The sequence below is a fragment of the Aspergillus pseudoviridinutans genome, assembly GCF_018340605.1.
Source record: "Aspergillus pseudoviridinutans IFM 55266 DNA, scaffold_4, whole genome shotgun sequence".
NCBI lineage: Eukaryota > Fungi > Ascomycota > Eurotiomycetes > Eurotiales > Aspergillaceae > Aspergillus > Aspergillus pseudoviridinutans.
Window position 1 is genome coordinate 2,568,685 of NW_025091284.1, and position 27,830 is coordinate 2,596,514.

At 50.0% G+C, this 27,830-nt stretch overlaps 12 protein-coding genes across 12 annotated transcripts; 5 read left to right on the forward strand and 7 right to left on the reverse strand.

Moving 5' to 3' along the window:
* Positions 1-474: 474 nt before the first annotated feature.
* Positions 475-936, reverse strand: Asppvi_006314 (uncharacterized protein; the record flags this gene model as incomplete). Its single annotated transcript, XM_043302219.1, has 3 exons — positions 475-557; positions 627-846; positions 907-936. The coding sequence occupies 3 exons, from the start codon at positions 934-936 to the stop codon at positions 475-477; spliced, it is 333 nt and encodes a 110-aa protein (XP_043158154.1).
* Positions 937-3,229: 2,293 nt separating this feature from the next.
* On the forward strand, positions 3,230-4,045 carry Asppvi_006315 (uncharacterized protein; the record flags this gene model as incomplete). Its single annotated transcript, XM_043302220.1, has 2 exons — positions 3,230-3,314; positions 3,405-4,045. The coding sequence occupies 2 exons, from the start codon at positions 3,230-3,232 to the stop codon at positions 4,043-4,045; spliced, it is 726 nt and encodes a 241-aa protein (XP_043158155.1).
* Positions 4,046-4,811: 766 nt separating this feature from the next.
* Positions 4,812-5,930, forward strand: Asppvi_006316 (GNAT family N-acetyltransferase; the record flags this gene model as incomplete). Its single annotated transcript, XM_043302221.1, has 1 exon — positions 4,812-5,930. One exon carries the CDS (start codon positions 4,812-4,814, stop codon positions 5,928-5,930), a length of 1,119 nt encoding a protein of 372 aa, XP_043158156.1.
* Positions 5,931-6,040: 110 nt separating this feature from the next.
* Positions 6,041-6,598, reverse strand: Asppvi_006317 (uncharacterized protein; the record flags this gene model as incomplete). Its single annotated transcript, XM_043302222.1, has 1 exon — positions 6,041-6,598. One exon carries the CDS (start codon positions 6,596-6,598, stop codon positions 6,041-6,043), a length of 558 nt encoding a protein of 185 aa, XP_043158157.1.
* A 1,493-nt stretch (positions 6,599-8,091) lies between these two features.
* Asppvi_006318 (glycosyltransferase family 32 protein) lies at positions 8,092-9,288 on the reverse strand (the record flags this gene model as incomplete). The annotated part of the gene is made up of 1 exon (XM_043302223.1): positions 8,092-9,288. The coding sequence occupies one exon, from the start codon at positions 9,286-9,288 to the stop codon at positions 8,092-8,094; it is 1,197 nt and encodes a 398-aa protein (XP_043158158.1).
* Positions 9,289-9,898: 610 nt separating this feature from the next.
* Asppvi_006319 (acyltransferase family protein) lies at positions 9,899-11,395 on the forward strand (the record flags this gene model as incomplete). The annotated part of the gene is made up of 1 exon (XM_043302224.1): positions 9,899-11,395. One exon carries the CDS (start codon positions 9,899-9,901, stop codon positions 11,393-11,395), a length of 1,497 nt encoding a protein of 498 aa, XP_043158159.1.
* Positions 11,396-11,900: 505 nt separating this feature from the next.
* Asppvi_006320 (uncharacterized protein) lies at positions 11,901-13,337 on the forward strand (the record flags this gene model as incomplete). Its single annotated transcript, XM_043302225.1, has 1 exon — positions 11,901-13,337. One exon carries the CDS (start codon positions 11,901-11,903, stop codon positions 13,335-13,337), a length of 1,437 nt encoding a protein of 478 aa, XP_043158160.1.
* Positions 13,338-14,868: 1,531 nt separating this feature from the next.
* Asppvi_006321 (putative GPI anchored protein) lies at positions 14,869-15,560 on the reverse strand (the record flags this gene model as incomplete). The annotated part of the gene is made up of 2 exons (XM_043302226.1): positions 14,869-15,215; positions 15,269-15,560. 2 exons carry the CDS (start codon positions 15,558-15,560, stop codon positions 14,869-14,871), a joined length of 639 nt encoding a protein of 212 aa, XP_043158161.1.
* Positions 15,561-17,168: 1,608 nt separating this feature from the next.
* Positions 17,169-18,827, reverse strand: Asppvi_006322 (uncharacterized protein; the record flags this gene model as incomplete). Its single annotated transcript, XM_043302227.1, has 1 exon — positions 17,169-18,827. The coding sequence occupies one exon, from the start codon at positions 18,825-18,827 to the stop codon at positions 17,169-17,171; it is 1,659 nt and encodes a 552-aa protein (XP_043158162.1).
* A 57-nt stretch (positions 18,828-18,884) lies between these two features.
* On the reverse strand, positions 18,885-20,609 carry Asppvi_006323 (uncharacterized protein; the record flags this gene model as incomplete). The annotated part of the gene is made up of 1 exon (XM_043302228.1): positions 18,885-20,609. One exon carries the CDS (start codon positions 20,607-20,609, stop codon positions 18,885-18,887), a length of 1,725 nt encoding a protein of 574 aa, XP_043158163.1.
* Positions 20,610-23,787: 3,178 nt separating this feature from the next.
* Positions 23,788-25,300, forward strand: Asppvi_006324 (argininosuccinate lyase ARG4; the record flags this gene model as incomplete). Its single annotated transcript, XM_043302229.1, has 3 exons — positions 23,788-23,842; positions 23,911-24,741; positions 24,792-25,300. The coding sequence occupies 3 exons, from the start codon at positions 23,788-23,790 to the stop codon at positions 25,298-25,300; spliced, it is 1,395 nt and encodes a 464-aa protein (XP_043158164.1).
* Positions 25,301-25,559: 259 nt separating this feature from the next.
* Asppvi_006325 (uncharacterized protein) lies at positions 25,560-26,804 on the reverse strand (the record flags this gene model as incomplete). The annotated part of the gene is made up of 2 exons (XM_043302230.1): positions 25,560-26,197; positions 26,249-26,804. 2 exons carry the CDS (start codon positions 26,802-26,804, stop codon positions 25,560-25,562), a joined length of 1,194 nt encoding a protein of 397 aa, XP_043158165.1.
* Between the last annotated feature and the right edge of the window lie 1,026 nt (positions 26,805-27,830).

Genomic DNA, 27,830 nt, shown 5'->3' on the forward strand with positions numbered 1-27,830 from the left:
AGAAACGGCATGTGAGGCATCTAAATTCTAAACTAGAACAATTGTTGCATGGATTGTGGAAGGGTGTTCGTACACGTTTCGAATTGGGTTAGGATTTAGATAAGATTCGCTTGCTGATCTGGAATTGACAATTGACTTTGTATCGTGTTGCTTGTTCTCGCAATGAAATGGACATTAAACTAATATGATACTCGTGATGATGCCGTTGCGCTCCTTGCTTGAGCCCTGAACTCCTCGCTAATCTGACCTGATGAAACAAAACAAAACAAACCCGAGACTGAGACTGAGACTGAGACTCACACTGACACATGAAGGATTGATGCAGGACAAAGGAAAAGAATTTAATGCGGTAGGACTCTGAAACTTTCGTGTAGATGCCCGATCCTGCAGGTCTCACAAACTTGTCAAACTTAAAGTTGGGAATGGAAGAAAGAAAAAGACGGTGAAGAAGAAGCGAATGAGAAACAACGCCGGCTATGCAGCTCGCTGGCGTCGCCTGATCTCATCTCGTGTGAGAAATCGGCGGATTCGCAAGACGAAGCGGTAGGCTGAGGAGTCTAACTCATGTTAGTCTTAGACTTCCGCAAATTATAGATCAAATGTGATAGATAGAGAGATAAACTCACCACTGTTCCTGCGCGCCGAGGGCTTGGAATAATCGTCTGTGGAGTATACATCTGTCCAGGAATTGTTGTCTTGATAGGCAGAGTTTTTGGCGCGGATCCATGGAGTGTCGTCGGATTGGAGTTGGAGAGCGACGACGTGAGGATAGAGAGACCCTAATGGGTTGAGGAGCTCTTCTGACGAGAGGTCTTCTGCCCTTTTGATGTCAAGGCTTTGACTGGTCTGGATGATTGTTAGTACTGAAGCTGTTCTTTGAACTAAAGAGGAAGACATTATACATACATAAGGCTCATAGTTGGACTTGTAGCACATGATGACGAACGTGGAGTAGGAAATTGATAAAATGGGTTGACTTTCGACTTTGAGTATTCAAAGTTCAGACTGAGTCTTGGAAGGAACTTGAAGGCTATATATCTTCATCTTCCTTAAGGTTGTGCCCTGCATGAGGCGAGATGGTTGGGCTGGTGGAGGTCGGTGTGGTCAGCCACTCCATAACAATCCAGGTACAACACACCTAGATACATGATGGTGGGGTAGATCAGTGCGCATGTCATAAACCGTGGATCTGAGTTGGCTTTGCTTTTTCCCCCTCGCCCATGAGAAAATCATTGGTGGTGATTTGTATTAGACAGAGTCATGATCTCATCTACTTCTAGACTGGGAATAGTACTGTGGCCCTGCCATTGGCTGGTACCTGTCTTACTCAGATTGGTTGGCCTGTTAGTCTTACACTAGGAACTTAGTTTTCTCATTCTCATACCCCGTAAGATATTAATAATGTCATTGATCCGTCAATTTAATCGATCAGGGAAGAGTCTAGCGAGATTAATGAAATGCTTTGCTGACTGTCCAGCTGCAGTCCCACCATAATTCCCAGTTCCAATCCCAATATCCTGACTAGTGGTTCCCGGTCGCCCTGTTTACCTTGCCTGTCCCACTTTAGTCATTACAAATATAGACATCATCATTATTGATAACAATTACAATTACCCTGTACACAGTACCCTCCTAGGTAAGATTGACGTCGTCTTCCAAAGCGACTTCAGAACCTGAGATCTGCGCCAGTGAGCTGCCCCTTGCGTGGTTCGTACACCCTCAGAGTATCAGAATCGTCAGTCGTCACAGCCAGACCACGTTCGACATTGTTGCGTTGTACAATCCTGAGACTTATGTTACCGTCTCCATGTTGTGTCACCCACATTCCTGTTGCCCTGTAGTATCACCTGAGCCTATTGCAGTCCACGCTGACCGCCATGTGTGCCTTGAAGAATCATGATCCCTGCTTCAGGTCTATTGTCCAGATGGAACCACGACTAGACCGAGCGCGCCCGGGGATTCTCCAACAGAGCTGTCACATTTGTTTGAGGAGGGATCCTGACTATTACTGATTTGATTAAATAATCAAGGCCCTGGATGACGCCACACCTTGGCGGGTAACGCCACATCTCAGCTCCTAAACAATCACATGGTGTAAGTCAAACTCTAACATAAATCAGACTTACGATATCAAAAGTATACATTCCTGAAGAAGGTAATCTCCCAATCTAACACTCTATTAATGATTTCTGCTTTCAAATACCTCTTGATATGGGCGTCATCTAGATTCTACCCTACCTAATAATGACCCTGCCAAGTGCGAAACCTGCGAGATCGGCCCCAGAACTCCCTCCCTTCCGCGACACCTCAATGGCCTATTAAATCTATTATCAGTTCAGCTAGTTATTAGAATGATAGTACAGCACTAGAAAACCAACTGATTATCTGTATAATTATTACTTGCTGTCTATACATGGAGGAGCGCGAACCTACAGATGTGCGGACTGCCGAGATCATGTGACAAATTGATCGTTTACAAGCCAGGGGTGTTGATATCCAATAGGGTGTGGCGTTATCCACCGCAGTATGGATCGAACCAGGCCCTAAATCAATAGTGATCATGATAAGCCAAGTCCAGCATCCAGTAGACTGGCGGATCTACGAGGATGAAGGGTTAGTGCTTGAGTCTTCCAAATCATTACTCTAGTGTGTGATCCTGTCCAGGTACCCGGGATCTGCAGGTATTGCAATGGTCTGTCGTCCAGTCCTGGTTTACTTAGTCGCTTATGTCCGGGCCTACAGATTATTGGGCTGCGAAAGCCACATTGCATGACAAAGCGTAGCACAGCCACACGGCCCACCGGCGATATGGCACAATATGATTGGTCAAGCCACATAATCAAGCAAGATGTGGCTAGGCTTCGGCATTCCATCTGTGGCTGGTGCAGATGTGGCTTGATCCCTCGATCGATAGACGCCTACTAGTCTGCTCGAAAAAAGCATCACAATCGTCAGATCAGTGACCTTTTACTCAACAGAGCAAACTCCACTTGCCAGACGGCGCACGAACTATCTGCCGAGACCGAATGAAGCTTTTTTCATTTTCTGCTTCCCTGTCTGGTTCGGCATGCCCGTCTTGTTTCGTATCTCGGGATGGCAGTGGGCCGTGAGATCTATAAGATGGCCGCCTCGCTCGCTCTCGCCTCAGACTTGTTTTACCTAGAGACTAAACTACTCCAGTAGATGAAACCAAAGCTTGGTCACTCATCATTCATGTCCCATTTCAGCCATGACGTTGCACGTTCAGGCTTCCGCCAGAGACTGCTGGCCAAGTTCTCCCTATACAGACGAGCAAGCTCTCTCTTCCCCCGCTAGTAAGTCCTCACTCTTGCCCTCTATCCTACCCCCCCGCAGCATACTCCCCCACACCCCTCACTCTGAAACACCTTCTGAGATCCTCCCAGAGTCAATGAACATGGAGACTGAATGCACCCCCGGCAGCCGCGCGAATCACTCCATCTTCTCAGTAACCGAGTGTCCACCTCCGTCTCCATCAGCATGGCCCGCCCCTGGCTTGGGCGCGGCCCCGGCCCCGGAGCCAGAGACAGAGTCTGAGACAGACACTCACACCGACTTCTCCACCCTGGACCTGACAGACTGGTACGCGCGGTACCTAGGCTGCATGCACTTCTTCCTAGCGGAGAGCCAGCACACCCCCGCCGTGCAGGCACTGGCATCCTTTCTCAATATCCGACTACCAGGACAGGGCCTCGACGCCTCAGCCGTCTCCGCCAGAGCGTACGTCCGGCGCCTGGTCGCCACAGGCCAGGATACCCCGGCGAACCTGCAGCTAGTCTTCGGGGAGGATTGGGCAGCCGGTGTAGGCGGGATCCGTCAGCAGGAGCGGCTGAACTATCTCTTCGCGGCGAAGAGCGGGGGGTGGGTGTCGACGAAGAGCGCGTATGACATCCTTCCTGACCAGCAGACGCCGTTTCTGCGGCCGCTGCGCGAGCCGACGGAGGAGGAGCTGCGGGTTGCGGATGCAAGGTGGAGCGATTGGTTGGCGATGGAGGATTGGATGGTGGGACCGAGGAGGCCTTGGTAGAGCCTAGGGGTGACGCTCATGACTTATGATTCATGATATTTCTTTCTTTTGTCATTCGCTACTCTACATATTTCTTTTGTTGTCGATATCCACGCCGAGCGTGCGGAGTACAGAGTACAGCTAGCTGTCTATCATTGATTGGCTCATTCCCTGTAGTCAGGTACAATTAATGATATTATCACCTCAACTCGGCTTCTGCAGACGACTAGGACCAGAACCATGAGCTCGGAAAATAATTACGAATCCGCATCCCCCTTTTCCTTATCCAAGATAACATGGCAATCACCTTGGCAGCGACGCTAAACAGGACATCCGTGCGAACTATTGGCACTAACAGGGAAGACAATTCCAGTAAGCAAGAGCTTTAGCCGGCTCGGGCCCAATAATAGTCCCTACTCAAGGTATCTAGATAATCCGTAGTGAAAATGCCGAATCCAGCAGAAGTTAAAGAAAATGACCTGTCAGATCTACTACAGGCTGCAGTTGCACCGCCACAGTTGGGCATCATGATTTGCAGCAGACATGCCTATCCTGGTAATCAGAATGACAAATACTGTCTGACTATGCTCTTAGGGCCGGAGCCAAGCTTCGCGACAGCTGCTAGTCAGGGGATAGATTATTAAGTTAACTAGTGATTCATTAGTGATGACTCAATAGTGTAGTCCGTAGTCCGTACTCTATAAGCGAGAGAGGTTCAGGTGCAAGTGAAATTGAATTATTGTATGGTGTCAAGGGATTGCCCCGCACTGTTCTCAAATCAATGACAATGACAGTCGGTGATCAAAGGCTTTATTCGGGGTTTATTGAGATCACCATCCAGGATGATCCTTGGGCACTACTCCCCCTGCTCAAATCCCAGCTCCCTCATTCGATTCCTCTCCTCCGACGTCTGCAGCACAACCTGGCATTCCCATCAGAGACGGCCAGACTGCTGACGACATTCCCAGGGGTCAAGCCTCCCTCCGGACCATGGCTGGCTGCGTATGTGGATCTCCCACGTGGGCGAGAGACGCAGATGACCCTCTATTCGAGTCTCGAGCGGGAGTCTGTCGATGATGACAAGGATGATAACCAGGATCCTGCTGTCATCTCCACTCTCCACGCTCCCCCCGAAACTCTAGCGCTCGCTCGCGCCCAACTACTGGCCTTACTCTCGTATGTCAAGACGGCTTTGTTGCCGGGGTACCTGGCCTCTCTTGCTGCCCCAAGCGTAGCTCCTCCCCCTCCCATCGCGCTGGGTCAGATGCCGCCCCCGCCGCCGCAGGCCTTTCTCATCGGAAATCTGCATACAGGCCTCATGGCCCTGCTCAAGGCGTCGGGGACTTATACGGACCCGGAGCCGGTACCAGGTATCCGGATCCACCGTTACGATAATCCCCCATATGTCAAGTACCTATTCCGGAATGCGAACTTGCTCTCAGACAGATTAGATACAGGACTACCACCCGGGTATCGGTTCCAAGACCAGCAAGGGCGGACGGGAGTCCTCCCGCACCATTACTCGCTGGTGCGTAGCCGGACGCATCTGCCTCGCTTGGACGAGACACTGTCCAGGATCCCCGGAGTGGCTGTGTATGTTGATCGACCTGGGGAGGGGGAGGAGACACCCATCGGATGGGTCTTTCTCGGCCTTGACGGGAGTTTGGCGACGTTGTTCGTTGAGCCAGAGCATCGCGGCAAGGGAATCGCTGAAGCTCTCTCGCGAGAGGTTATGCGGCGTGGGATGGCGGAAGGAGGGATCTGGCGGGAGGTTGGCGAAGAAGGCGAGGTCTGGGTTCATGCGAATGTGCTCGCGACGAACGGGGCCAGTCGGCGGGTGCTGGAGAAGGTGGGAGGGGAGGTCGGGTGGACGAATACGTGGACGGTGGTCGAGTTGCAGGGCTGATAGAATCATGCAGAAGCAGACGACTTCCAGCATACTGCCCTTTAGCTTTCCACGACAACATACTTGACGATGGTCTTGTTTCCTATGAGGGCAACGGTAGAGAAGCAATCCTAAATCAGATAACCCGTCGGTTTCACAAAGGTCGTCGGCCTCACACCCTTGTCAGCAACAAGTTTAGCCCATCCATCTGCTTTGGCATTCCACTCGCACGGGATCAGCCAGATCCCAAGCTTCGTCTTTGCCCGACTCGTAGCCGCATCTTCGCGCCATCCCAACAAACACTCCACAGATCCTTCATCTTGACCGGTCTTCCATACCGTCCGCCACTCATTCTGTACCCAGCCCTTAATCCACGACGTAGCTCCCTCAAGCACATACTCCGAATCCGTAGCGATAACAATCTTTGTCCACCCTTCGCCAGGCCAAAAGCGGAACTGCAAAGCGACAATCACAGCCCGCAGCTCGGCCCGGTTGCTCGTCTGCGGACGCAAGTGCCCTCCCTGTCGGACCCTGCAGCTCAAGCGGGAACGCAAAATGGCCCCTTCGTCCCGGCCGCTCGTCTCTGAAGACCACGCCGCAGCCTGCCCTCGGATTCGCCTGGCCGTGCTCTCAAATCGTGGATTACCTGTTTCCCAGACTGTGGGCAAGAACTGGGTATATAACTTCATTAATCGGCATGAAGAGACCAAGACTCGGTACTCTAGGCGCTATAATCACCAGCGTGCTAAAATGTGAAGATCCAAATGTTATCCAAGTGTGGTTTAATCGTGTCCAGATCAATATAATGCAGCATGGATTGCGCCTGAAGATAACTATAACTTTGATGAGACTGGCTTTGTTATGGGCTTAGTAGCTACTGCTAAGGTAGTTATAAGAGCTGAGATGCTTGGTTGGCCCTCTCTTATCCAGCCAGGGAACCGCGAATGGGTTATTTTTATAGAGTGTATTAACTCTACTGGATAGGTGTTTCCACCGTGCATTATCTTCAAGGGAAAGGTCCATATTAAGGGCTGGTATTAAGATACAGCCTTACCAGCAGACTGGCAGATTAAGGTCAGTGAGAATAGATAGATACTGATTAGATTAGATTATAATGGCTTTATAAAGTCTTTATTCCTGCTACTAGTTGTATAACTGTAGATAGCAACTCTTGATTCTTGATGGCTATGGGAGCTATCTAACACTGTAGTTTAACCAAATCTATACTAAGAATAATAGTATTCTAATCTGCATGCCTGCACATTTATTATATCTTCTCCAGCCTCTGGATGTTGGCTGTTTCTCTCTGCTAAAACACGCACATGGCATCTTGATTGAGGATAAGATGCGACTTGGTTGCAACCATATTGATAAGTTTGACTTCCTTAAGGCCTATCGGCAGGCTCGTACAGCAATCTCTTCAGCAGATAATATTAAAAGTGCTTTTCTGCAACTGGATTAATACCACTGAATCTAGATTAGGTGCTCAGTCAGCTTAATATCCAGCTTAAGACCCCTACGCCACCAGGCAGCAGATCAACTAATTCCATCCCAAAAACACCTTATAATCATAAGCAGCTAAAAAACAGGAAAGCATGCTTAAGAAGCTACTTAGAGGGTGTATATATAGTCCTCCTACCTCTTCTAAGACTGTGCTAGATCAGCTTATTAAGGCGTGTGAGATGGCAATGAATAATGCTATCCTTCTTGCAAAGGAACAGTATGATCTACATGCTGCACATGAGAAGCAGCTTCAACACAGGAAGCAATCTAGGAGGTAGATAGAATCTGCAGAGGATTCTCTATCCAGGAAGGCAGTAGTTCATTCAACGCAGGAATCAGGCTGAAGCTATCCCAACTATCCCTACAGAGCAGGCAGGAGATGCAGAACAACGACCTCAACGGGCACCCCTGCGCTGCAGTAACTGTCATATTATAGGCTATAAGCAATTGCAATGTCCTCAGCGCAAGGATAACTAGTTGTAGTAATATAATCATGTTTTAGGCGTTCAAATACCCTCTACGCGGCCAAAATTCTATGGTTCAGTGGCCGCTCGATGGGAATGGCCGCTGCTAGTAATAAAAGAGTATCTTATGAAATAATCGCTAACAATGGTTTAAGCCGTTTATATCTATAATAAATCATCAAATTTCCAAGAGAAGACGAAGAATGTCCAATGCATCAAAAACCGCCAAAGAAGGGCTGCGGCGGCGGTTCCATACTCTTCAACACGTCCCCGATCGCCTGAAATATGGCAATCTGCCGCTCCTGCTCTTCCTGAGGCAGGGCAGCAAAAGCAGCAGTTTCTTCGTCCCACTTTTTCACACACTCCACGTTCCAATTGCACTTCTCAACCTCCCCAAGGATGGGGTGATAGAATCGGGGGTGACGTTTTGGCCACTCGGAGGCATGGTAATGATGCTTGACCAACGCGTTGCGCGAATTATGGGTGCCCGAGTCGGAATGACCTTGCCCAGCGGCGAACGCTTCAACCGTCAGGACCAGAAACCCTCCAACAACTTTGGACTCGGGGATATCATGGAACGTATCCCATGTCACKGTCTTGCCAGTGATTCGGCTCATTTCAGATAGGATGGCACCCGTAAAGGCAGAAGGCCCGGTGCCTGTGATCACATCATCGAAGTCCAGCTGAAGCTCTGAGATTGGCTTTCCTTGCTTGATGGAGAGCTCATTGAGCCAGTGGAGGATATTCTCGACTAGTCGCATCATCACGGGCTGTCGGGGCTTGCACATGAAGGTCCATTGGCAGAAGGATTGCGATTTCTGACCCAATATAGGATGGTCGCGGAAGTGTGGCTCATCAATTTCGACGCCTATGACCATGCCGATATCTCTTTCGTCATGAGTGCTTGGGACAAACCGCTCGACGGGTCTCAATGCTTCCACGTCTATATCAGCATAGACACCTCCTTCTATGTACATCACAAGGTACCGAAGCAGGTCAGCCTTGATAATCGGCGCAGTCAAAGATCGATACGTTTCCACGATATCTGGCCGATTCTCCCCATGAGGCCCGAAATTTGTTTCGACATATTCGAGGTCATTCTGGTCGGTCAGAACTTCGTACCGATAGCCCGGGTTTTTCGCAGTCCAGCTGCGCGCAACCTCGATATCACGTCCGTCAAATTCCAATGGGTTTACTTTCCAAATCTGCCAGATTTTCCGGGGAAATGTTTCACCAACACCGGCAACACCGGTTGTCACCTGTGTCGAGTATGATCGAGTCTCGCCAAAGTTGTGTGATGTCCTGGTGAGACAGAAGTAGAGGAACAGGAACAATGCCGCCAGGCCCCCATGCGTGAATCGACGTGCCCTCTTTGGAAAGAGACTGATCGGCACAAATTTCTTCTCCCCCATGACTGTGCCTGTGATGATCATGATCTTATCCACTGGCCTCTTGTCTGGGGAAAGCATAGAAGTCGGAAAAGGTAAAAGATCGTGAGTTCAGGAAATCATAGCCTTATTTCACCGCCGTGTAGATTACATACAGTACATAGCTTTGTATTTAACATGTGGTCTTCACTAAATCTGCAATGCATTGCCTCGGACCTGACGCCTTTGAAAGCTTATGTCTCATTTGCCGGGCTGTATTGTTCGTAACCCCGCGAGCGCAGTCGTAGCCATGGTATGGAATAATGGAATCCACTCCAATGCCGATCCCCAACCTTGGCAAATTGCGGGGGCCAGATCGTGCCTGCACGGCCTTCAGCCACTCGGTGATGTTTCCCGACCGGGCATAATCTATACGAAACGCAATTTAGCGGCAGCCTCGGAACCAGTGGGTAGTGGCACTGGCCTGCTCAGCGACCCGCTAAGGAGCACTAGTCACCGTATGAGTCCACACAATTCATGTGTTATCGCGTTACGAGGAGCTGTGTAATAATTATCAAGCAGTGAGACTTGGGTTTTTATTGATCGTCTTCTTCGACCTTTCAAAGGACTCTGGCAACTTCAACTCTTGCCCCCAATGCCCATCCTACCCACCTCAATCGAGAGCTTCTCGCCTGAACGAGTCATCGACGGTGGACAGTGGAAACCACAGTCAGCCCAGAGGACACACCCTCGACATGGAATGTCGTCTTTTTCATGGATGGCTCCTTTCGTGCCCAGTTTGTTCACTGGGCCGACAAATGGCGATACAAACACGAATGAAAAGCAACGACAGCGTGCCAGGCCGACCGCATACCTAGATGGATTGCGAGGGTTTGCGGCTCTCCTGGTCTACTGGGGACATCATCAACTTTGGGCCCACGATGGCGCGGGAGAGGGAAAGGCCTTCGAGCTAGCCTACGGTTACGACAACAAGTACTATTTCGCATGCCTTCCTGGTGTTCGAACGCTCTTCGCCGGGGGCCATTTTGCCGTCACCGTCTTCTTCGTGCTCTCTGGGTACGTTCTCTCCATGAAGCCACTGGGATGCATCCAGGATGGCGACTACGCCGAACTAGGTAAAAGTCTGTCCTCGGCGGTATTCCGCCGATGGTTTCGTCTCTATATACCCGTCATTTGCACAACGTTTTGCTACATGACGTTTTTGCATCTCTTTAAAATTCGCACTATCCCAGAGCTTCAAGGAAGCTACCTCTCGGAGCTATGGAATTGGTACGCCGAATTCAAGAATTTCAGCTTCGTTCTGCGAACCGGCGGGGAGCCTTGGTTCACGTACAATTTCCATGCTTGGTCTATACCCGTCGAATATCGAGGCTCTCTGGCGGTTTACACCGCCGCGATCGCTTTTGCAAGGTTTCGCCGCAACGCCCGGCTGATCGGCGAAGTCGCATTGGTGGTGTACTTTTTGTACATTGCGGATGGGGCGCACTTTGCCATGTTTATTGCTGGCATGCTTTTGAGAGATCTCGATCTCCTCGCCATGCGCAATGACTTGCCCGGCTTCTTTCGCAGACTGGAGCCCTTCAAGTCAGCCATTATGACTTTACTCTTCTATGTTAGCCTCTACCTCGGCGGGGTCCCATCGCATACGGATAACGTGCAACAACTACGTGACTCACCGGGGTGGTACCTCTTATCATTCCTCAAGCCACAGGCCGTGTTCGACTACAAGTGGTTCTACCTGTTCTGGGCCGCTGTCTTCCTTGTCTCGTGCACAACTCACCTTCCGTGGCTCAAGGCATTTTTTGCAGCCCCGTTCAACCAGTACTTGGGCCGCATTTCATTTGCCTTCTATCTAGTCCACGGACCGGTTCTGTGGATTCTGGGAGACAGGCTCTACGCTGCAGTGGGATTCGTGCGCGATTCACATGCGCAAAATTGTCCCTGGTGGATTAATCGTTTGCCCCTGCCTACCTTTGGTCCTTTTGGGCTCGAGGTCAACTTTCTCGTCCCACAGCTGGTTTTGTTGCCCTTGACCCTCTGGCTTGCAGATGTCACGACTAGACTAGTTGACGAGCCCGCTGTGAGGCTCTCTCAGCGGCTGTATCAAGAGGCGCTGGACGACGAAACTTGACAAATCTCCGCTGGTGTTTATGATCTATTTATTTGTTTTTGAGCCTCTCATGCAAAGCCTACCCTGCATTATAAATTGTTGTATAATTCTTGGAGTCTAAGTCCGGATACACCTCGATCCTGAAGACTTGCTACGAAATTACGTACGCCATGTGTAAGACCATAGTGGCAAAGCTTGTCAGATTTTTGATTTCGGCATGTGTCTTCGTAGCTTTACCTCAATTCTCACGGTCGATGTAATAATTGTATCTAGCGAGGAATTAACTTGATGCTCCGAGGGTACGCCGATTACCATACACAGAAATTTAAGAGTTGCGGGGGTGGGCACGCTACTCCCCGTCGATGACTAGAGGCAAACTACCACCCCTCAATTCAGCCACTACCCGCGTTCGTCGGGACTTTCTAGTCAATGGGTAGTGACCAATCTCCGCAACCCATTTTCTGAAATATGGCTTATTACCTCTTACTGATACATCCCTGAATGCTCTACACACGCCAGACTGAACATGGCCAAAAAAACAGCCACACGCCTGATGCTTATTGCAGGGCTATTGTCCGCAGTGGTCCTCGTCGCTAAACTTCAATCCAACCATCTCGACTTGCAAACGAATTTTCTGTCCTCGTATCACTCCACGGTTGGTCCAAAAGGGCAATCACCCATTAATGCTGGGGAATCCGAGACAGCTTGCTCAGGCGTCCCCGGCAGCGAAGCCTGGTCTCACTGCCAGGATGGACAACCCGCAGACGAGGACGGAAGACGTCCTGAATTCGAAAAGGAAATGTCTCAAACGCACCATATATTATACTCAGAATCGAATCCCGATCGGGAGTATTTTAACATCGATTTTGGGAGAAGATCCGTGATGAATCCCAGTATCATACCGCATCCTGAATTGCCTGACACCTGGATCATCACGGCGCAACTTCATAAGCCTCCTTCGGCTCGAATGGCATCAGTCTGGTTTGCCGAACTCGTCTGCAATGCGGCGTTCTCAGAAGATAAGCGAGTTCTGCGCTGTCTGGAACCACCACTGCAATTGCCCATCCCAGCGACGTTTGGGGACTCCAGCAAGTGCGTCGGCGACCTTTCATACTTTAGTCTCAGCGTTGGGCCTCATGATGCGAGGGTATTCTACGGGCCCGAGATTCCGTACACCATTTACGGCTCCAATTCTTTCTTTACGTGCTTTGGCCAATGGATCTCCGATTTTCGAATCTTGGTGGACTGGGGCATAGACACGATACAGGAACACGAGTTCCGCCAGTATCGTGAGCTGCAACGTCCAATGCCATGGAATGCGGTTGAGAAGAATTGGTTCCTTTTCTGGGACGACTTTGGACAAATGTTCGTACACCATGATATTGCACCGGAGCGAGTATTTGCAAAACTCGAGCTCGATGGCTCCGTTGGGCCAAACTTGGCTCTGGCGACCGCAGCTTCTGACCAAGCGTGTCTCAAGAGATTCATGCGTCAGAGTGCGAACCCAACGGAGAGGATTCATCAAGCGACAAACTCGCTAGCTATCACTCTCTGTGCACGATCTGACCAATCTTGCCAACCCGATACGACCAATACCTTTGTGCTTTTCATCATCCAACAAAAGACCTTACAAGGTCTCCACCCCGTATATGAGCCGTATGTCGTGCTTACTCGGCGTTCGATGCCATACGAGATTCATGCGGTCTCGTCAAAACCAATTTGGATTTTTGGTCGCAAAACTGCGGCAAAAGAGTCGGATGTATCTTCTACAACACTGTTCTCAGAAGACTCCGAGATGCTCTACGTGACTAGCATCAGCTGGAAAAGCCACGGCCAGAAGTATCATGGGTACATTGATGACACACTGTTCCTAGCATTTGGCAGGGAGGACTCGGCCGCCGGCGGTATCGACGTTACCGCGAGAGACCTCCTAGCAGAGCTGGGTATATGTGCAGGATTTTGATTTAATGCTTTACTAGGAGTTCTAGTGCTTGCATGGTGGCTTGCATGTCTCGTTTTTCATTTATCTTGAGGGTGACTGCGATCTTGTTACGATGTACAATACATAGATGAGCTTGAATATTGGGAAATTAATCCAGCACCGAACAATCCACTATGGATACTCGGAAATTACAGAACGAACAAAGCGAGAGAGATAACCAGGATCAAAATCCCTTTCAGAGTCAGTGGCGGTCCAGAATCCTTGTCAGTCTCCAGTTCTCGTGCTGTCTTCTTATCTTCCTCTCTGTTTGTTCCCGTAGAACCTGGTCAGTGAGCATTGGTGGCTTGGACGGCGCTGTGTTAGCGTGCTCTCCCACAGGATTAGTTTTTTTAGCCATGAAAAGTGCTGGCCTGCTGCCAAGTGTTCGGCGTCCTTTCACATGTTTTTGCCACCATTTTGTCTAAGATCAATGATCGACCGAGGTGAATCCTGTACCTGGAGAGTGCCGCCATCTACTTTGAGCATGTGCCCGAAACTTAAAATAGTTAGTGCCTGCGTGGTGGGGCCCCGAGGGCATATGGTCCTCAAGCCAAGAACCCAAGCTTTTCCAATATGGTCCTAGAACACATGGGCGTACGTACTGTCATAGCAGGGCCTCCCTGGTCTCCCGCGTTGGGCGTCTGCATCAATTGGTCACTGGAGGCTTTTCAACCTCACACCTCACTGCCAGAACGTGCCTGGCTGACTTTCGCGGAAATCAGTTTCCACCGGGGAAATGAGCTTTCAGCTGGGGGGCACAGTGACGAGGTCCGAGGGGAACTGACCTGGCAGACCTGAGGATCCAGACAAAGTTTTTTCGCTCTAGTATTTTCTCCCCTTAGTTTTGGGCAACCCGTTCTTCTTGCTCTCTTGGGTCTCGTACCTTACAGAGTCGGAACAAAGTTAAATCCCCATGTAAGAATTACTCACGGACGCCACGAATAATAATCTAAAAACTCAGAACCAAGGAACGGATTTAGGTTCTCTTTCTATTTTCGGTTAGTTTGCCGTTACCGATGTTGTATCCAATATTACGACTAGGACGTCTGTTTTCCGCATACCCCTGCTTTTAGAGATGTGCATATTTATATAGGCAGTGTTGCAGGGGAGTGCCTTGCTTCGAACCGCCATGACGCCATGACGCCATTTCAATGAGACTTCGTGCAGGCCTATTCATGTGAACAGGTCCGAATATTTTGACCGTACGAATGCCTTCGTGTCATAGGGCGCTCCTCTTTTGAGGGCTCCGTTCATCGTTATTCTTTCCATGGCTCATAACAGTCGAATTTGAGAAGGCTCTAGGTCTAGGTGGAGACAGACAACAGACAATTAGTAAAGAAATGCACCCCGCAGTCAGGTTTTCCACAGTGTTGTAATGTATAATGTATTCTAGAATAGATGATATTAAATGATTGTAGCTTGAGATAGCTTGGTAGCAAGAAGCTACCAGCGTCAAATTAAGTATATCAGACAACTGTGCAAAGAACCTCCGAGTCTTTCTCCACGCCATTCTCTAGAACAGGAACATCATGCTGGCTAGCAGGATGGCAGTACCAGCCACCTGAGCAGCTCCGGATCCAATACCAGAGGCCCCGTTGGATAGGGAGGTGCTCGAAGGCGAAGCAGTGTTGACCGTGGACGCAGTCGTGGAAGCCAGAGTCGAAGTCTTGGAGGCCGTAGACGAAGTCCGAGGGCCTCCGCCCAAACCACTGACCGTGTTAGAATTGAAGCTGCTCGATGTGGTCGATGTGGTCGTAGCACTTCCTGCAGCAGTCGACGTGGGAGCCGATGTGTCCACCGGCGGGACAGAGACCGGGTGGCCAACACCAGAGCACAAAGACACGACGACACTGGAAACGGCTAAAGGGCATGGTTAGAGGACATCATACGGAGGTGAATATGGCTTCTCATACCTTGTTGGTCTTTGACATCACAAGCTTTTTTGACGCAGGGCACAACCTGATCCACAAGGCCCGTCTTTGAGCAATGGCATGCGAAATCCGTCAGCTCAGAGCAGCCGTCCGCACCAAGGGCCGACGTGAGACAGCTAAGCTTCAAGAGGAGAGAGCACGGGTTAGTTTGAAACGAGATATGGAGCTGGGGCATTGAGCGGACAGGCCTTACAGAGCATTGTGGGATACTGGATAGCTGGGCGCTGGTGATGACACCGGCACCGAGCACGACAGCAGCAGCAGCGAGACGCATTTTGGCTATGAGGCGGAAACGAAGGGATGGAGAGACTGGAGGTTGTCTTGGTGTGAAGGGGCTCTCAACGCGACAAGCACAATAAATCTCGAATGTACTGTGGACTAGACTTATATGATCTGGCACTCCAGGCCCTATTTCTAGCTAGCGGAGTATACCGGCCACGAGCACATCGTTCATGTCACGTTATTGGTCGCGTAGAGTTATCTTTGAATCCTCTTTTCCATTGACTCAGTCAGCTCGGATCTTTTCAGACTCGGTCTGCTGATTTTTTATACAGAGAACCCTGTTACTATGGTACGGTTGGCCCTGTAATGGTATGAACAAATCAAATCCACGGTTGAACGAGGCGGACCCCCACAAAGATGGTTTAGCGTGATCCTTTGGCTCTGTTGCTGGAGTGTTCGTACCCCGACTACACGGCGTTACCCACACTTCAGTTGTCTCTAATTAAACGAAGTGGAGCGAGCCTGGGGGTGCGTGCGGGGTAATTGGAAAACCAAGCCACCGTTCAACTTGCCGTCCCCATGATCTCTGTCCATGGAGTCCAGTGACATTGCGAAACCTGAGATACCTCTCCTACAAGACATCATGTCGATGGGTTCTGACAGTAGGTGAACGAACAGTTCTGGAAAGGGCTTGCAATGGAAACAAGGCGTCAGATGGGAAGATGTGATGAGGTGGAGCCATGCAATTTGCGAGTTGGCAGATGAGCAGACCAAGATGATATACTCCGTCCAACGCGCGCTAACCGAACCTGGATGATAAACAGGCGATCCTTCTTCTATGGGCTAGAAGCATTCGTAGGACGTCAATTTTCTGACCATCATTGAGATGGCCAAATCCAGGGCCGGAAATGGCCAGAATTTGGAGATCACTTTTCTTTGAATTACTGGAACGCCGTATGAGCAAAGCAGTAGAGCAGAAACAAAGAATCTATGATGACGTACCAATGCCAACGATGTCAGACAGAGTGGTCGAATGTGCGCAACTTGGAGATTTTGAACTGATCACTTGTCGCTGTAATCAATGGCTTCCCATCATCATCCGTACTGCTCTCCCATAGTGCGCAAACTTCACTTCCAGCAAACTTTCGAGACAGTACACTTCGGCGGCGATCTCATATAAGGCAGCTCTGACGCGGAAAAGATACCCGCTGTCTTGTGACTCTTAGTCTTTTCCCAGTTGGAGTACACGTCTGTACAGAGAACAACGATGTAGGGATCAGCTGTGGTGTCTGCACAGATGAAGACTTGACCAGTATGCAACAGTTAATACTTTACTCCAGCTGCCAGGCGCACAGATGCACATACATGGAAGAAGAGGATCTCAACAATACTCAGCCAGCTTTCAATGGCGCTCCTGACGTTGTCCTTTCGTTGATTCAAGTGAGGAAACACATCGTAATCATCTTCTCTTTCTAACCCGAGCACGGCTCTCCATGATTGTACAAGAAAAGGACACGTCCCCCGACGCAACATGTCGTAAGATCCGCCTTACTCAATCCAAGTCTTCCCAGTCACGAGTTCGCGGCGCAGGTGAAATGCTTCTGGAAGCCATAAGGAAAGAATGTCTTTTCAAGAGGCCGGCTTGTAGGGATTGCTCATCCTATTCACTTTTGGTGCCTTTCCATACGTTCGATCTGCTCTTCGTTATCTGGCGCAGTGACCGCCACAGCCGCTTAGATCCCCTCGGGATGTGATCACTTTTGGCCTGATCAGGTCGCAGCAGGTGATCATCTAATAACCGGCCATCCTCTTTTGTCCACTCCATGAGGTTGCGAGAGGACAACAAGATAGCTGGATGGTCTGGTCCCAGGACTTTCCTCTGGAGCGCAACACATTGTTCCAGGAGAGCCAATGCGGCTTGAATCTTCCCTTGCAATTTCCAGAAGAAAGCCAAGCTGTACATGTGGCTCAGAGTGTGTGGATGCTCTGGCCCTAGCACCTTTTTATGTATCTCTGTTACCTGCACCTGCAGTTCCTCAGCTTCCTTTTCCTGTCCCAGTTGCCAGTATGTCAATGCTAAGCCGGCCATGCTAAGCAGAGTGTATAGATGCTCTGGCCCTAGCACTTGTTTCTGGATCCTCATCACTTCCACATTTAGCTCCTCTGCTTGCTTCCATTGTCCCTGAGACCGGTATATGGATGCCAAGTCAGACATGGTAGCCAAAGTGTCAGGATGCTCTGGTCCTAGCACTTGTTTCTGGATCCTCGTCACTTCCACATTTAGCTCCTCTGCTTCCTTCCATCGTCTCTGAGACTCATATGTGGATGCCAAGTCAGCCATGGTAACCAAAGTGTCAGGATGCTCTGGTCCTAGCACTTGTTTCTGGATCCTCATCACTTCCACATTCAGCTCCTCTGCTTCCTTCCATCGTCTCTGGTTCCTATATGTTGTTGCTAGGCGGTTCATATTTCTCAGAGTGCTCCGATGCTCTGGCCCTAGCACTTTTTTGTGCATCTCTGTTACCTGCACCTGCAGCTCCTCAGCTTCCTTTTGTTGTCCCAGATACCAGTATGCCCTTGCTAACTTGGCCATGCTAAGCAGAGTGTTGGGATGCTCAGGCCCCAGCACGCGCTTTTGGATATTTAACACCTCCATAGCTAGCTTCTCTGCTTCCTTCCATCGTCCAAGACCCCCATATGTTTCTACTAAGTAAACCATGCTAATCAGAGTTTGTGGATGCTCTGGCCCTAGCACCATTTTGTGCATCTCTGTTGCCTGCACCTGCACCTCCTCTGCTTTCCGTCGGTTCTGATTCATATATGTTGATGCTAACTGCGTCATGCTAAACAGAGTGTATGGATGCTCTGGCCCCAGCACCTGTTTCCGGATCTTTAGTACCTTCAAGAACTGATCTTCTGCTTCCTTATATCTTCCGTCACTGAGAAGGCAATCCCCAATGTTCTCAACCATATCAACATATTTCTCCTGCTCCTTTTGAAATTCAGCTTCTTCAGTCAATGAAAGAACATGAGGCAGATGTTCGCGCCACAGCTCCCGATTGGTATGGTCATTATCTGGAAAGGCTTCCCTTAATCGATCTGCTGTCTTTAAAATTTGCTGGCTGAACAGCTGGTTCTTCCTCACCCAGTTCCGGGTGGCAAGATGGACGAGTCGGTGAATATTAAGAGAACAGGCTTCGCCCTCTTCATTCACAAATGAAAAGGCCTTAAGAAGACCTATGGCATCGGTCCTTTTCTTTAATGATGTCGTCTGAGGAAGCAAAGACTGCGGAATGTGGCGAGGGTTGATACAGGCCATGAATAATAGATAGTCAATTGCTGTCGGATTCAATTGCTGAATTTGTTGGAATGAGATTCACCAAGTTGTTGCAACAGGATTCTGGATATCTTTGTACCGCCCCTCGTCCCCAAAGTTTTCACTCAGCAACTCAATCACGTCCGGCTCACTCTCATGTAAGAGTCTGCTGTATGCAGAGAGTCTAATATCTTTTTCATTGATATACGCTGCCGCCTGAGCAATCGCCAGAGGAAGGCAGACAAGCTCTTTAAGGAGGGCAATGGCTGCCTCATGATCATTGAGCAAGTCGGTCTCAATCAATGACTTTCGTAGGATCTCAATAGCAGTCTCTGTGTCCGGTTCAGAGATCATTATCACATGAGATGACGCCAGTCTCACGGCTATCTGCCGGCTTCGGGTGGTGAAGAGAATGTGGCCTCGCTCGCTCTCAGGCAGAAAGTCTGCCATTGTCCACATCTCCATATCATCTGCGTTATCACAAATGAGGAGCCATCTCGCCGTGCTTTCCAGGCTAAGATAAGCCTTGACCTGTTGTTTAACCTCTCCCGGCTTTGGGTCCGTGATTCCGAGCTTTAATGCGACGCTCATATAGGCCTGCTCCATGCTCTCGTAGCTGGTGCATGAGATCCACAAAATTGAGCATTCAGGGTCTCGATTCCGCATGCGGTATGCCAATTCAAGTATGATTTGGGTCTTTCCAACTCCGCCTAGTCCGCAGATAGCGATCCTGCCTGGGCTGTCCAGTTGCATGATCCATCCTTCAATTTGACTGATTTCTTCTTCCCGGCCCACGAATCGCGAGCTTTTTCTAAAGGGGACCATCCAAACTGATTCCTTTGATGCACCTTTCCCGGAGTACGAAGTAGGAACCTGTGACAGGAGGGCCTTCGCATAGGCAGCAGCCGCAAGGGCTGCATATTCTTGCCACTTTTTATTTTTGTGGGAATCACAGTAGTCGCAGATGCCTCGAATGGCAATGGATGGAAGTTCATCCATCAGACCGGCAGCTTCCATTTCAAAGCAGAGAATGTCTTCATTTTGGACAATGAAATCTCGGGCCCGCGCATCTTTTATGACCTGATCTCCAGAAGCGATCAAGCCATAATGAATGTAAGGCTCAGCAGTTGTTCGTGGAGGCCGATCTACTAGCTGTTTCTGATCACACGCTGAGCAGTTCGCTTCGTTCCCCTTATGGCCATACGTCGATTGGAACAGCCAGTCGTATTCTGGTCGGGAGAACTTCCTAGTTTCTTCTTTCTGCAGTGCATCACCTATGATTTTGCTGACTAGGTTCTTTCCAGTCATATAGTCACTCTCCAATTGAGCGACAGCCTTTAACAAGATTGGAGGAGGTTTGTTGAGAGATCCAGTGCGCTGAAAATGTCCTCCACTGAGTGTTTTGCCATAGTCATACTGGATAACGCCGCCTGAGGTAGCAGTTGGCTTGCTAACCACAACATCACCAAGGCGAACGTCGGTCTTGCTGGGAACTCCCCCTCCAATGCCGACCATCAATCCAAACCGGATATTCGGATAGGTCGAAACCATGTGCGACACCACATTTGAAGCAGATATCGTTCCGTATACACCCAAAGGTAGGCAGGCCACGACCACATTGTGGCCGCTGACGGTTCCGAGAGTGTAGACGTTGTGATCGGCTTCTGGTTGCGGTAGTGAAGCATGAACTTCATCCAACATCACCTTCGCCGCTGCTGTTTCCAGCGGCAAAGCGCAGATCCATGACACCGTATAGTCGCTGTGTGATAGTATTCGGGTGGCCATTCTCATGAGTCACTGAGGATATAGCACACCAACATACAACACTCGCTGTCTCTCCGTCATGCGGTGGCCGTTGTCCGTACGTTCCGTTGATTGCGATTTGGTGTAGAGGGGGAATCAGCTCCATGAGGCTGACAGCAAGGCTATGTTTTACCCAGTGCGTCCACTCAAATTGCAAGCTAATCTGGTGCCCAATAAATGCATGCCGTGAAGGACTAGCCACCAGCAGAGTTGTCAGGCGCCGCTAGGCTGAGCAGGGGGGTATAGCAAACAAATCACAGGCGCGAACACGCACCAATCAGATTCAATGCAATCAGAGTCATGCGTAGAGATACAACACACCATGGTGATTCCACAGTCGAGTGTAATAGTTTACGGAGCCCACAGTTCACCCATCTGGTTGTCGATGTACGTATATGTAAACTTTTTGATAGAAGTATAGACGAATAGATGGCTCTAGTCCTCAATTATATCAACTTCCTCCTTCGTCAGTTGCAAATATTTACATTCAGAAGCAAGATGATCACGCTGAGTTTATTCCAAGCTTTCCATAGAAGCGGCAGTAAGTATAGAGTACAGCGTACAGTTGCATTCATCTTTCCAACTTCTTTGCTCTCTTCAACCTGACTGATTGCAACACCACATATATCCTCCCGTGCACGAACCATTGAAAAAGAAACATATAGCTAAATCACCCCAATCCTGAGAAATCTCCCAGTTGCTTGTTACGCCGTTCAGTCCCACGTATGGGGGTGTTCATAGGGTGAAGCACTATAATGCCATAACGCTCATAATCCCCGTCGAAACTCGACAAGAAATATACGTAGACGCTGCAAGGGCCAACAGAAGCACTCTTGAATCTGATGGGAGATTCCGTCAATCAATGGCATGCTTCCTCACGAAGTTCAACCGGCCTCAGGTACTGCCTCGAAGCAGCAGGACAGCATCTGTTGCTGGCGTTGTGTTTTTGTTTCAATGGCAGCCCCTCTTCCAGGTGGTATGTCATGCCATATCGCCTTCTTTCTAGCTCGATAGCGTGCCGATTTCCGGTGGAAGTACCGGAACGGCAAGAACGTGGTAGGTACATATATGCGCCGAGGGACTGTCGGATGCTCCTCAGCATTGCCGATCGTACTTATGAACAGACGGCGAAGCTCTGTTACACCACGCGTGAAGTGTTGCTAAGCATGAAGAGAAGAAGAGAAAGAAACGAATTATATATAGTATAGTCAGACGACTATATCCAGAGTTGATAGATATATCAAACATGTAAAGAGGGAAGCTGTGACAGGAAGATCCAGTAGACAGACGGGAGGTTGGAGAAAACTACCACATATACATATCCAGCAGAGGCAGAGCTTTCTGAGCCTCAAGTTGGATTGCACAGCAGCTCAACCATGACAGAGAATCAAAGACGCAGACGCTGAACAAAGATATGTCTACAAGCTGTTTCGGGAATACACATTGTTTGTTAGAAAGTGATCTTTGCTAAGTAGCAAATACGTAAGTCAAAGCGCCTCATCTCTCGTTCTTTGACTGTCACTATTTCCCACCCGCAACCTCTGCATGATACAAAGACATGTACATTGCTTCTCAATGTGGGCCCAAAAGAGATTGGAGCCATTGGCTAGAGATCTGTTTGATTCTTGTCTTCAAACGACATCGGAGTTGCCGCCCCAAGCAAGGGGTAGAAACACTGCACTATCATGAGAAAATCATACTCTATAGGGGCATGCAGTGGCTAATGCATACGAGGAGCCAATCTTTATCTTTTTTCACAGAAACTGTTGCATCTGTGGCTGTGCTCCTGTACTCTGCAGTTCTTTGGTTAGTTGCATTGGTAAGGGATTCTCTGGGATTCTGCCAGTTTACATCACACGTAGCGGAATAAGAGACAGATCGTGAGACATTTGATGATCCAAGCACGGCTAAAGGCATTAAAATTCTCTCCATTCTTTACCCTCACCATCAGACTCTTCTATCGCTTGCGTGCATCGGGCTGGGATGCCCTCTAGCTTGGAGAATCCTTGACTAATGCGGCCCTCCGTCGCAAGGTAGAACAGTTTGTTAATATCATATTCTCCTCGAGGGAGTTGTTCAGTACACCAGAGATCTGCAAACTCATCCGTGTCTTGATGTTCTTGCCTTTATCCAGCGGCTGAAGAAGTTGAGCACTGATCTAGTCCATGAGCCAAGGTGACCACTTTCTGTCTTCAATCCTCAGAGCTAACGACCTCACGACCGGTCACTGGAGAGTAGACTGGACGAGGACAAGGCTAAGTCCTCTATCAGATGCTGATGCTGGGGGAGCTTTTGGTCAAGATATGATGTAATTGACTGAGATTTGAGGTACTTCGCTTTTTTGGACTCTTCAAATCCCTTCTTTCTTACCAGACTTGGTTCTCCATTGATTGCCGTCATGCTACTCGGTTGGAACGAAGATGATTCGTACGTCAGTAAGACTTCCCATAATCGGTCCATTCCACTTGATCCTGAGAGCTGTATATAGGAGTTCTCTAGCACATCTTCAGGCATTGTTTGCGTCAGTGGTAGTAGTTTCACCCTGCACCGATATCCATATGTCTAGTATCATTCTAGCCATTGGTAACTTGACTGCTTTGCTCGATCCAAGATCTCGAGCTTCTCACCCTTCGTCTTGCGATTAGCAAGAATCGTACCTGTCGTCGACCTGTACTGTGTTTTCACAACATTCCGCATCACGTATATATTACTTATCGTATCATTAGATACGATACGATAATAAACCTGTAGACAGTCTCAGACGATACGTCCTTTTGCTGCATCAACCTCAATTGATGAAGATTGATTGATTAGCATGGCGGTTGAACTCGCCCAACCGTACTCCGACAGCGGACCATTGCAACGCTTGTAAGGCAACATGGGAACTCATACGCCCAGAATATCATCGTATTTATTGAGAGCATGGAATCAGTAGGAAACCAACACTCTATGGCTCTAGCATCAAGACGACGTTTAGAGTAAGTTGTGAACTTGTGAGTTGTGACTCATTGTTGATAGGAGTCGGCCCCATCTGGTTAGCGCCGATGTCGCTCTCCGCATGAATCACCAAATAATTATTTAGATTCCGACCTGTCCATCACCTCCTACTTGCAACATTTTCCTCTTCAATTCATCAATTCCTTCATCTACAGCTTCCACAATGAGTGCTCCCAAGGCTGTCGCAGAGAACATGCTCTGGGGTGGTCGATTCACCCGTGTGTACCCCCTACCGCAGTTTCAATGCCTCCGAATACAACTAACCTACCTATCTTTTGACTCATAGAGGGCCTCGACCCCCTGATGGTTCAGTACAACCAATCCCTCCCCTACGATCGTATCTTCTGGAAGCAGGACATTGCTGGCTCGCTTGCCTTCGCCCGAGCCAACACCAAGACCGGCATCCTGACACAGCACGAGTTCTCCGAGATCGAGCGCGGGTTCAAGCAGATCGCCGAAGAATGGAGCACCAACACCTTTGTCGTCAAGGAGAACGACGAAGACATCCACACAGCCAACGAGCGTCGACTCTCCGAGATTATCGGCAAGGAGATCGGTGGCAAGCTGCACACCGGCCGGTCCCGCAACGAGCAGATTGCAACCGACATGCGCCTGTGGCTGCGGGACGAGCTGCGCAAGCTGGACGCCGTCCTGTGCGACCTCGTCAAGGTCTCCATCGCGCGCGCCGAGAACGAGCTCGACTTCATCATGCCCGGCTACACACACTTGCAGAAGGCCCAACCCGTCCGGTGGAGCCACTGGCTGCTGTCGCATGCTACTGCCTTCGCCAGTGAGCTGCAGCGTCTGCGGGAGGTCACCCGGCGTGTCAACCGCAGCCCTCTGGGCACCGGCGCTCTGGCCGGAAACCCCTTCCAGATTGACCGGGAGGCAATGGCCGCGGAGCTGGGCTTCGAGGGTCTGMTGTACAACTCGATGAACGCGGTGGCCGACCGCGACTTTGCCATGGAGACCATGCAGTGGGGAAGCTCGTTCATGCTCAAGATCTCTCGCTGGGCCGAGGATCTGATCATCTACAGCAGTTTGGAATTTGGGTTCGTCCGGTTGTCGGACGCCTACTCGACCGGCTCGTCGTTGATGCCTCAGAAGAAGAACGCAGGTGAGTTGCTCTTGTGTACTGTCGTTCCTCACCTCAACTAACGAGACCAGACAGCCTGGAGCTTCTGCGTGGCAAGGCCGGTCGCGCCTTCGGCCACATGGCTGGCTTGATGATGACCATTAAGGGTCTCCCCACCACCTACAACAAGGACCTGCAGGAGAGCGTCGAGCCCCTGCTGGACCACATCAAGACCGTCAGCGACAGCATCCAGATCGCCACCGGCGTCCTGTCCACCCTCACCGTCCTCCCGGAGAAGATGACCGCCGCCCTGGCGCCCGAGATGCTGGCCACCGAAATCGCCGACTACCTCGTCCGCAAGGGCGTCCCCTTCCGCGAGGGCCACCACATCTCCGGCCGGGTCGTCGCCTTGGCCGAGAAGAACAATGTCCCCATGGACACGCTGTCGCTGGAGCAGTTGAAGGCGATTGACGCGCGCTTCGACGAAGACGTCCAGGCCTGCCTGGACTACGAGCGTGCCGTTGAGCTGAAGGACGCGGTCGGCGGCACCAGCCGCCGTGCTGTGCTGGAGCAGACCGCCGTTCTCAGGGGTCTGTTGTAAGAATATGATATGTCGTAATATTAGGAATGAAAAGCTAGATCTTTCGGGTTATATGTTTTAGTCGGTATATAGAATACATTTCGGTCTTGTCTAGCCAACAATTGCTCTATATAACATTTACCACCAACGGTATACAAAGGAATCCACGAGACAAATTCAATGCATCAAAGCACCCAGCAATAGACACTAGGTATACAGTCACCAAGATCAACCACCCAGCACCTGAGCAGCAACCCAACCGCCGACGTCAACAACAACGTCAAACCCCCGTCCCACTCTCAAAACTCTTCCTCCACTCCTCCCTGCGTCCTTCCTCCTCAAAATGCATAAAGCTAAGCACATGGCCCAGCCTCTCCCCAGAACCAGGATACGGATCGTCCCGCGGAACTCTATAATCGAAGTTCGCGTCCAGGATAACCCCGTCCGGGGTGATGATCGACGGCAGCTGTGGCTGAGGCGGCTGGTCTGGATCCGGGTTGGTATGCTGCGCAGGGGGAATCTGCAACTGCCGGCGCTCGGGAGGGATATTGATGAGTTCGCTTTGGGAGTAGGCTGCTAGCTCGGCGCGTTGGCGGTAGAAGCCTGTGTCTGAGAGTTCGGGGGTTGTGTCTGCTCTGTCTGGGGCTGGTGGTTGGGGACTGGTGCTTGTGCTTGTGCTGATGTTGAGGTTGAGATCGGGGGAGGGGTGGTTCGTTGTGGATGATGCTAGTGGTACCGAGGACATGGAGCTGTGGTGGGTTGTCTCAGCCGGGGCTGAGGTTTTACTTGTGCTTGCGTTTGCGTGAGTGGACGCTTGGCTTATGGTCTTTGACGTTGTGGATGTTGGTTCTGAGGCGGGCACCGGTAAGGCTTGGTTGACAACTGGGTTGGCTCGCGTGTTGCAGTTTGATGCTGGAGCTTGAAGCACGTCAGTTTTGAAAACTCATGTAGGGGACGGTCGTAACTCACCATCAAGTAATCGTCCTTCGTTCCCTGCCCCAAGACCCCTACTGCTTGCAACGGTTGACGCGTTCTCATGGTTGTCGCCACGAGGGACACGCCAGCGGAGCAAAACGAAGCGTTTACCACGCTTCTTGCGAGACCGATAAAGCAGGAAGAACAGCCCGCTTAGCAGTATCAAAGCCAGTACGCCTCCCACAACACCCCCGATCAATGCGCCGTGGTCATGGCCAGAACTCGCACCGGCAGTATCAGTACCCGTCGCCGGTGCAACAGCCTGAGTCACAGTCCGAGTCGGAATGATGCCTGGGATATCTCCCTGCGAGCTTGTAGAGGGTGCGGTGGTGATAGCTGTCGTTGGTGAGCTCGCTGTGGTAGTTGAGGCAGCTTTCGAGGTGGTTGCAGTGGTCGCAATCGACAATGTAGTCTGGCCATCTTGATCCGGGCACACCCCAGTATTGCACGGATCGACTGAGCAACAGCCGTGGAAGTTGCCCTTGGAGCAAACATACCATTGCTTGCTGCCAGTGCAAGTGTTGGCTTGACGGGCGAGATGGAGAGTCATCTCTCAGACGACTGAGACGTCAAATAAGACAACTACAACTTGCACTCACACTCGCAGAAGATAGAATCAATAAATTGAAACGACAGTGACGACAACAACAACGAATGCATAAGAGCGAGATCTTCAGAGGCCACAGCTAAGTGGTTACCATGGAGTCGAGCGCCATGTGGTCGTTCTGATCTAAGAACGGTAAAAGGAGGTATGAGGTGCAATGAGCATTGTTTCTTTTCCTGGGAAAGCATGGCTATGCAGGTCGTGCTGAAACAACTTACCCCAAAACGAAAGAGCCATGCGAAGTGGCAACAACTCAATGACTCGAGTTCTTTGTCTGCCAAAAATATTGGTCGGGGCACGGTACTCGATGCGCAATCATTCAATCTATGAAGCCGACACCAGCCACCACAAGGATTACCGACTCAATGTTCGTAGCGGAGGACAGGCGAAGCATTCTTCACCGTCGAATCCGAGATATGTGGAAAGAAAGCTATGGTAGCAATAGTGGCATTCGTCTGGACTGGAAGGATCAGCGCTTTGCATCACTACCTTACGACTGAGCTACTAGACATCACTGAATCCAGGTCCATTGAAAGGATAAAAGCTCATTGACTTGCTGATGCTCTTTGACGACCAGTATCTAATCGTAGGCATTCGACAGGCCCGTGGGGTGATTTCTTTGTCTTGAGACGAGGGACTGTCAAACAAAGAAAAAGCCAGGAACACTGCACAACCGGATTAGGCCATTTTCGACCAAGGTCAAAGCCAGAGGAAATTCCGAGGGCACGTACCATGGCAGCAGGAATTAAGAGACTTGCCTCCAGCCTGCCATATAGCGGTTTTATTGAAGAATTCTAAGTTGGATCGGATAGCCCTATCCTGACGCAAAAGTAACTCCAATTGTATATGAGAAACTGCTATGAAAACAAATAACGTGAGTACACCTAACTCATCGCCTGAAAGGGAAAACATGGATATACAGTTATAAAACAGGGAAATGCAGAATTTTCATGACGCTCCTTTTGATCAATC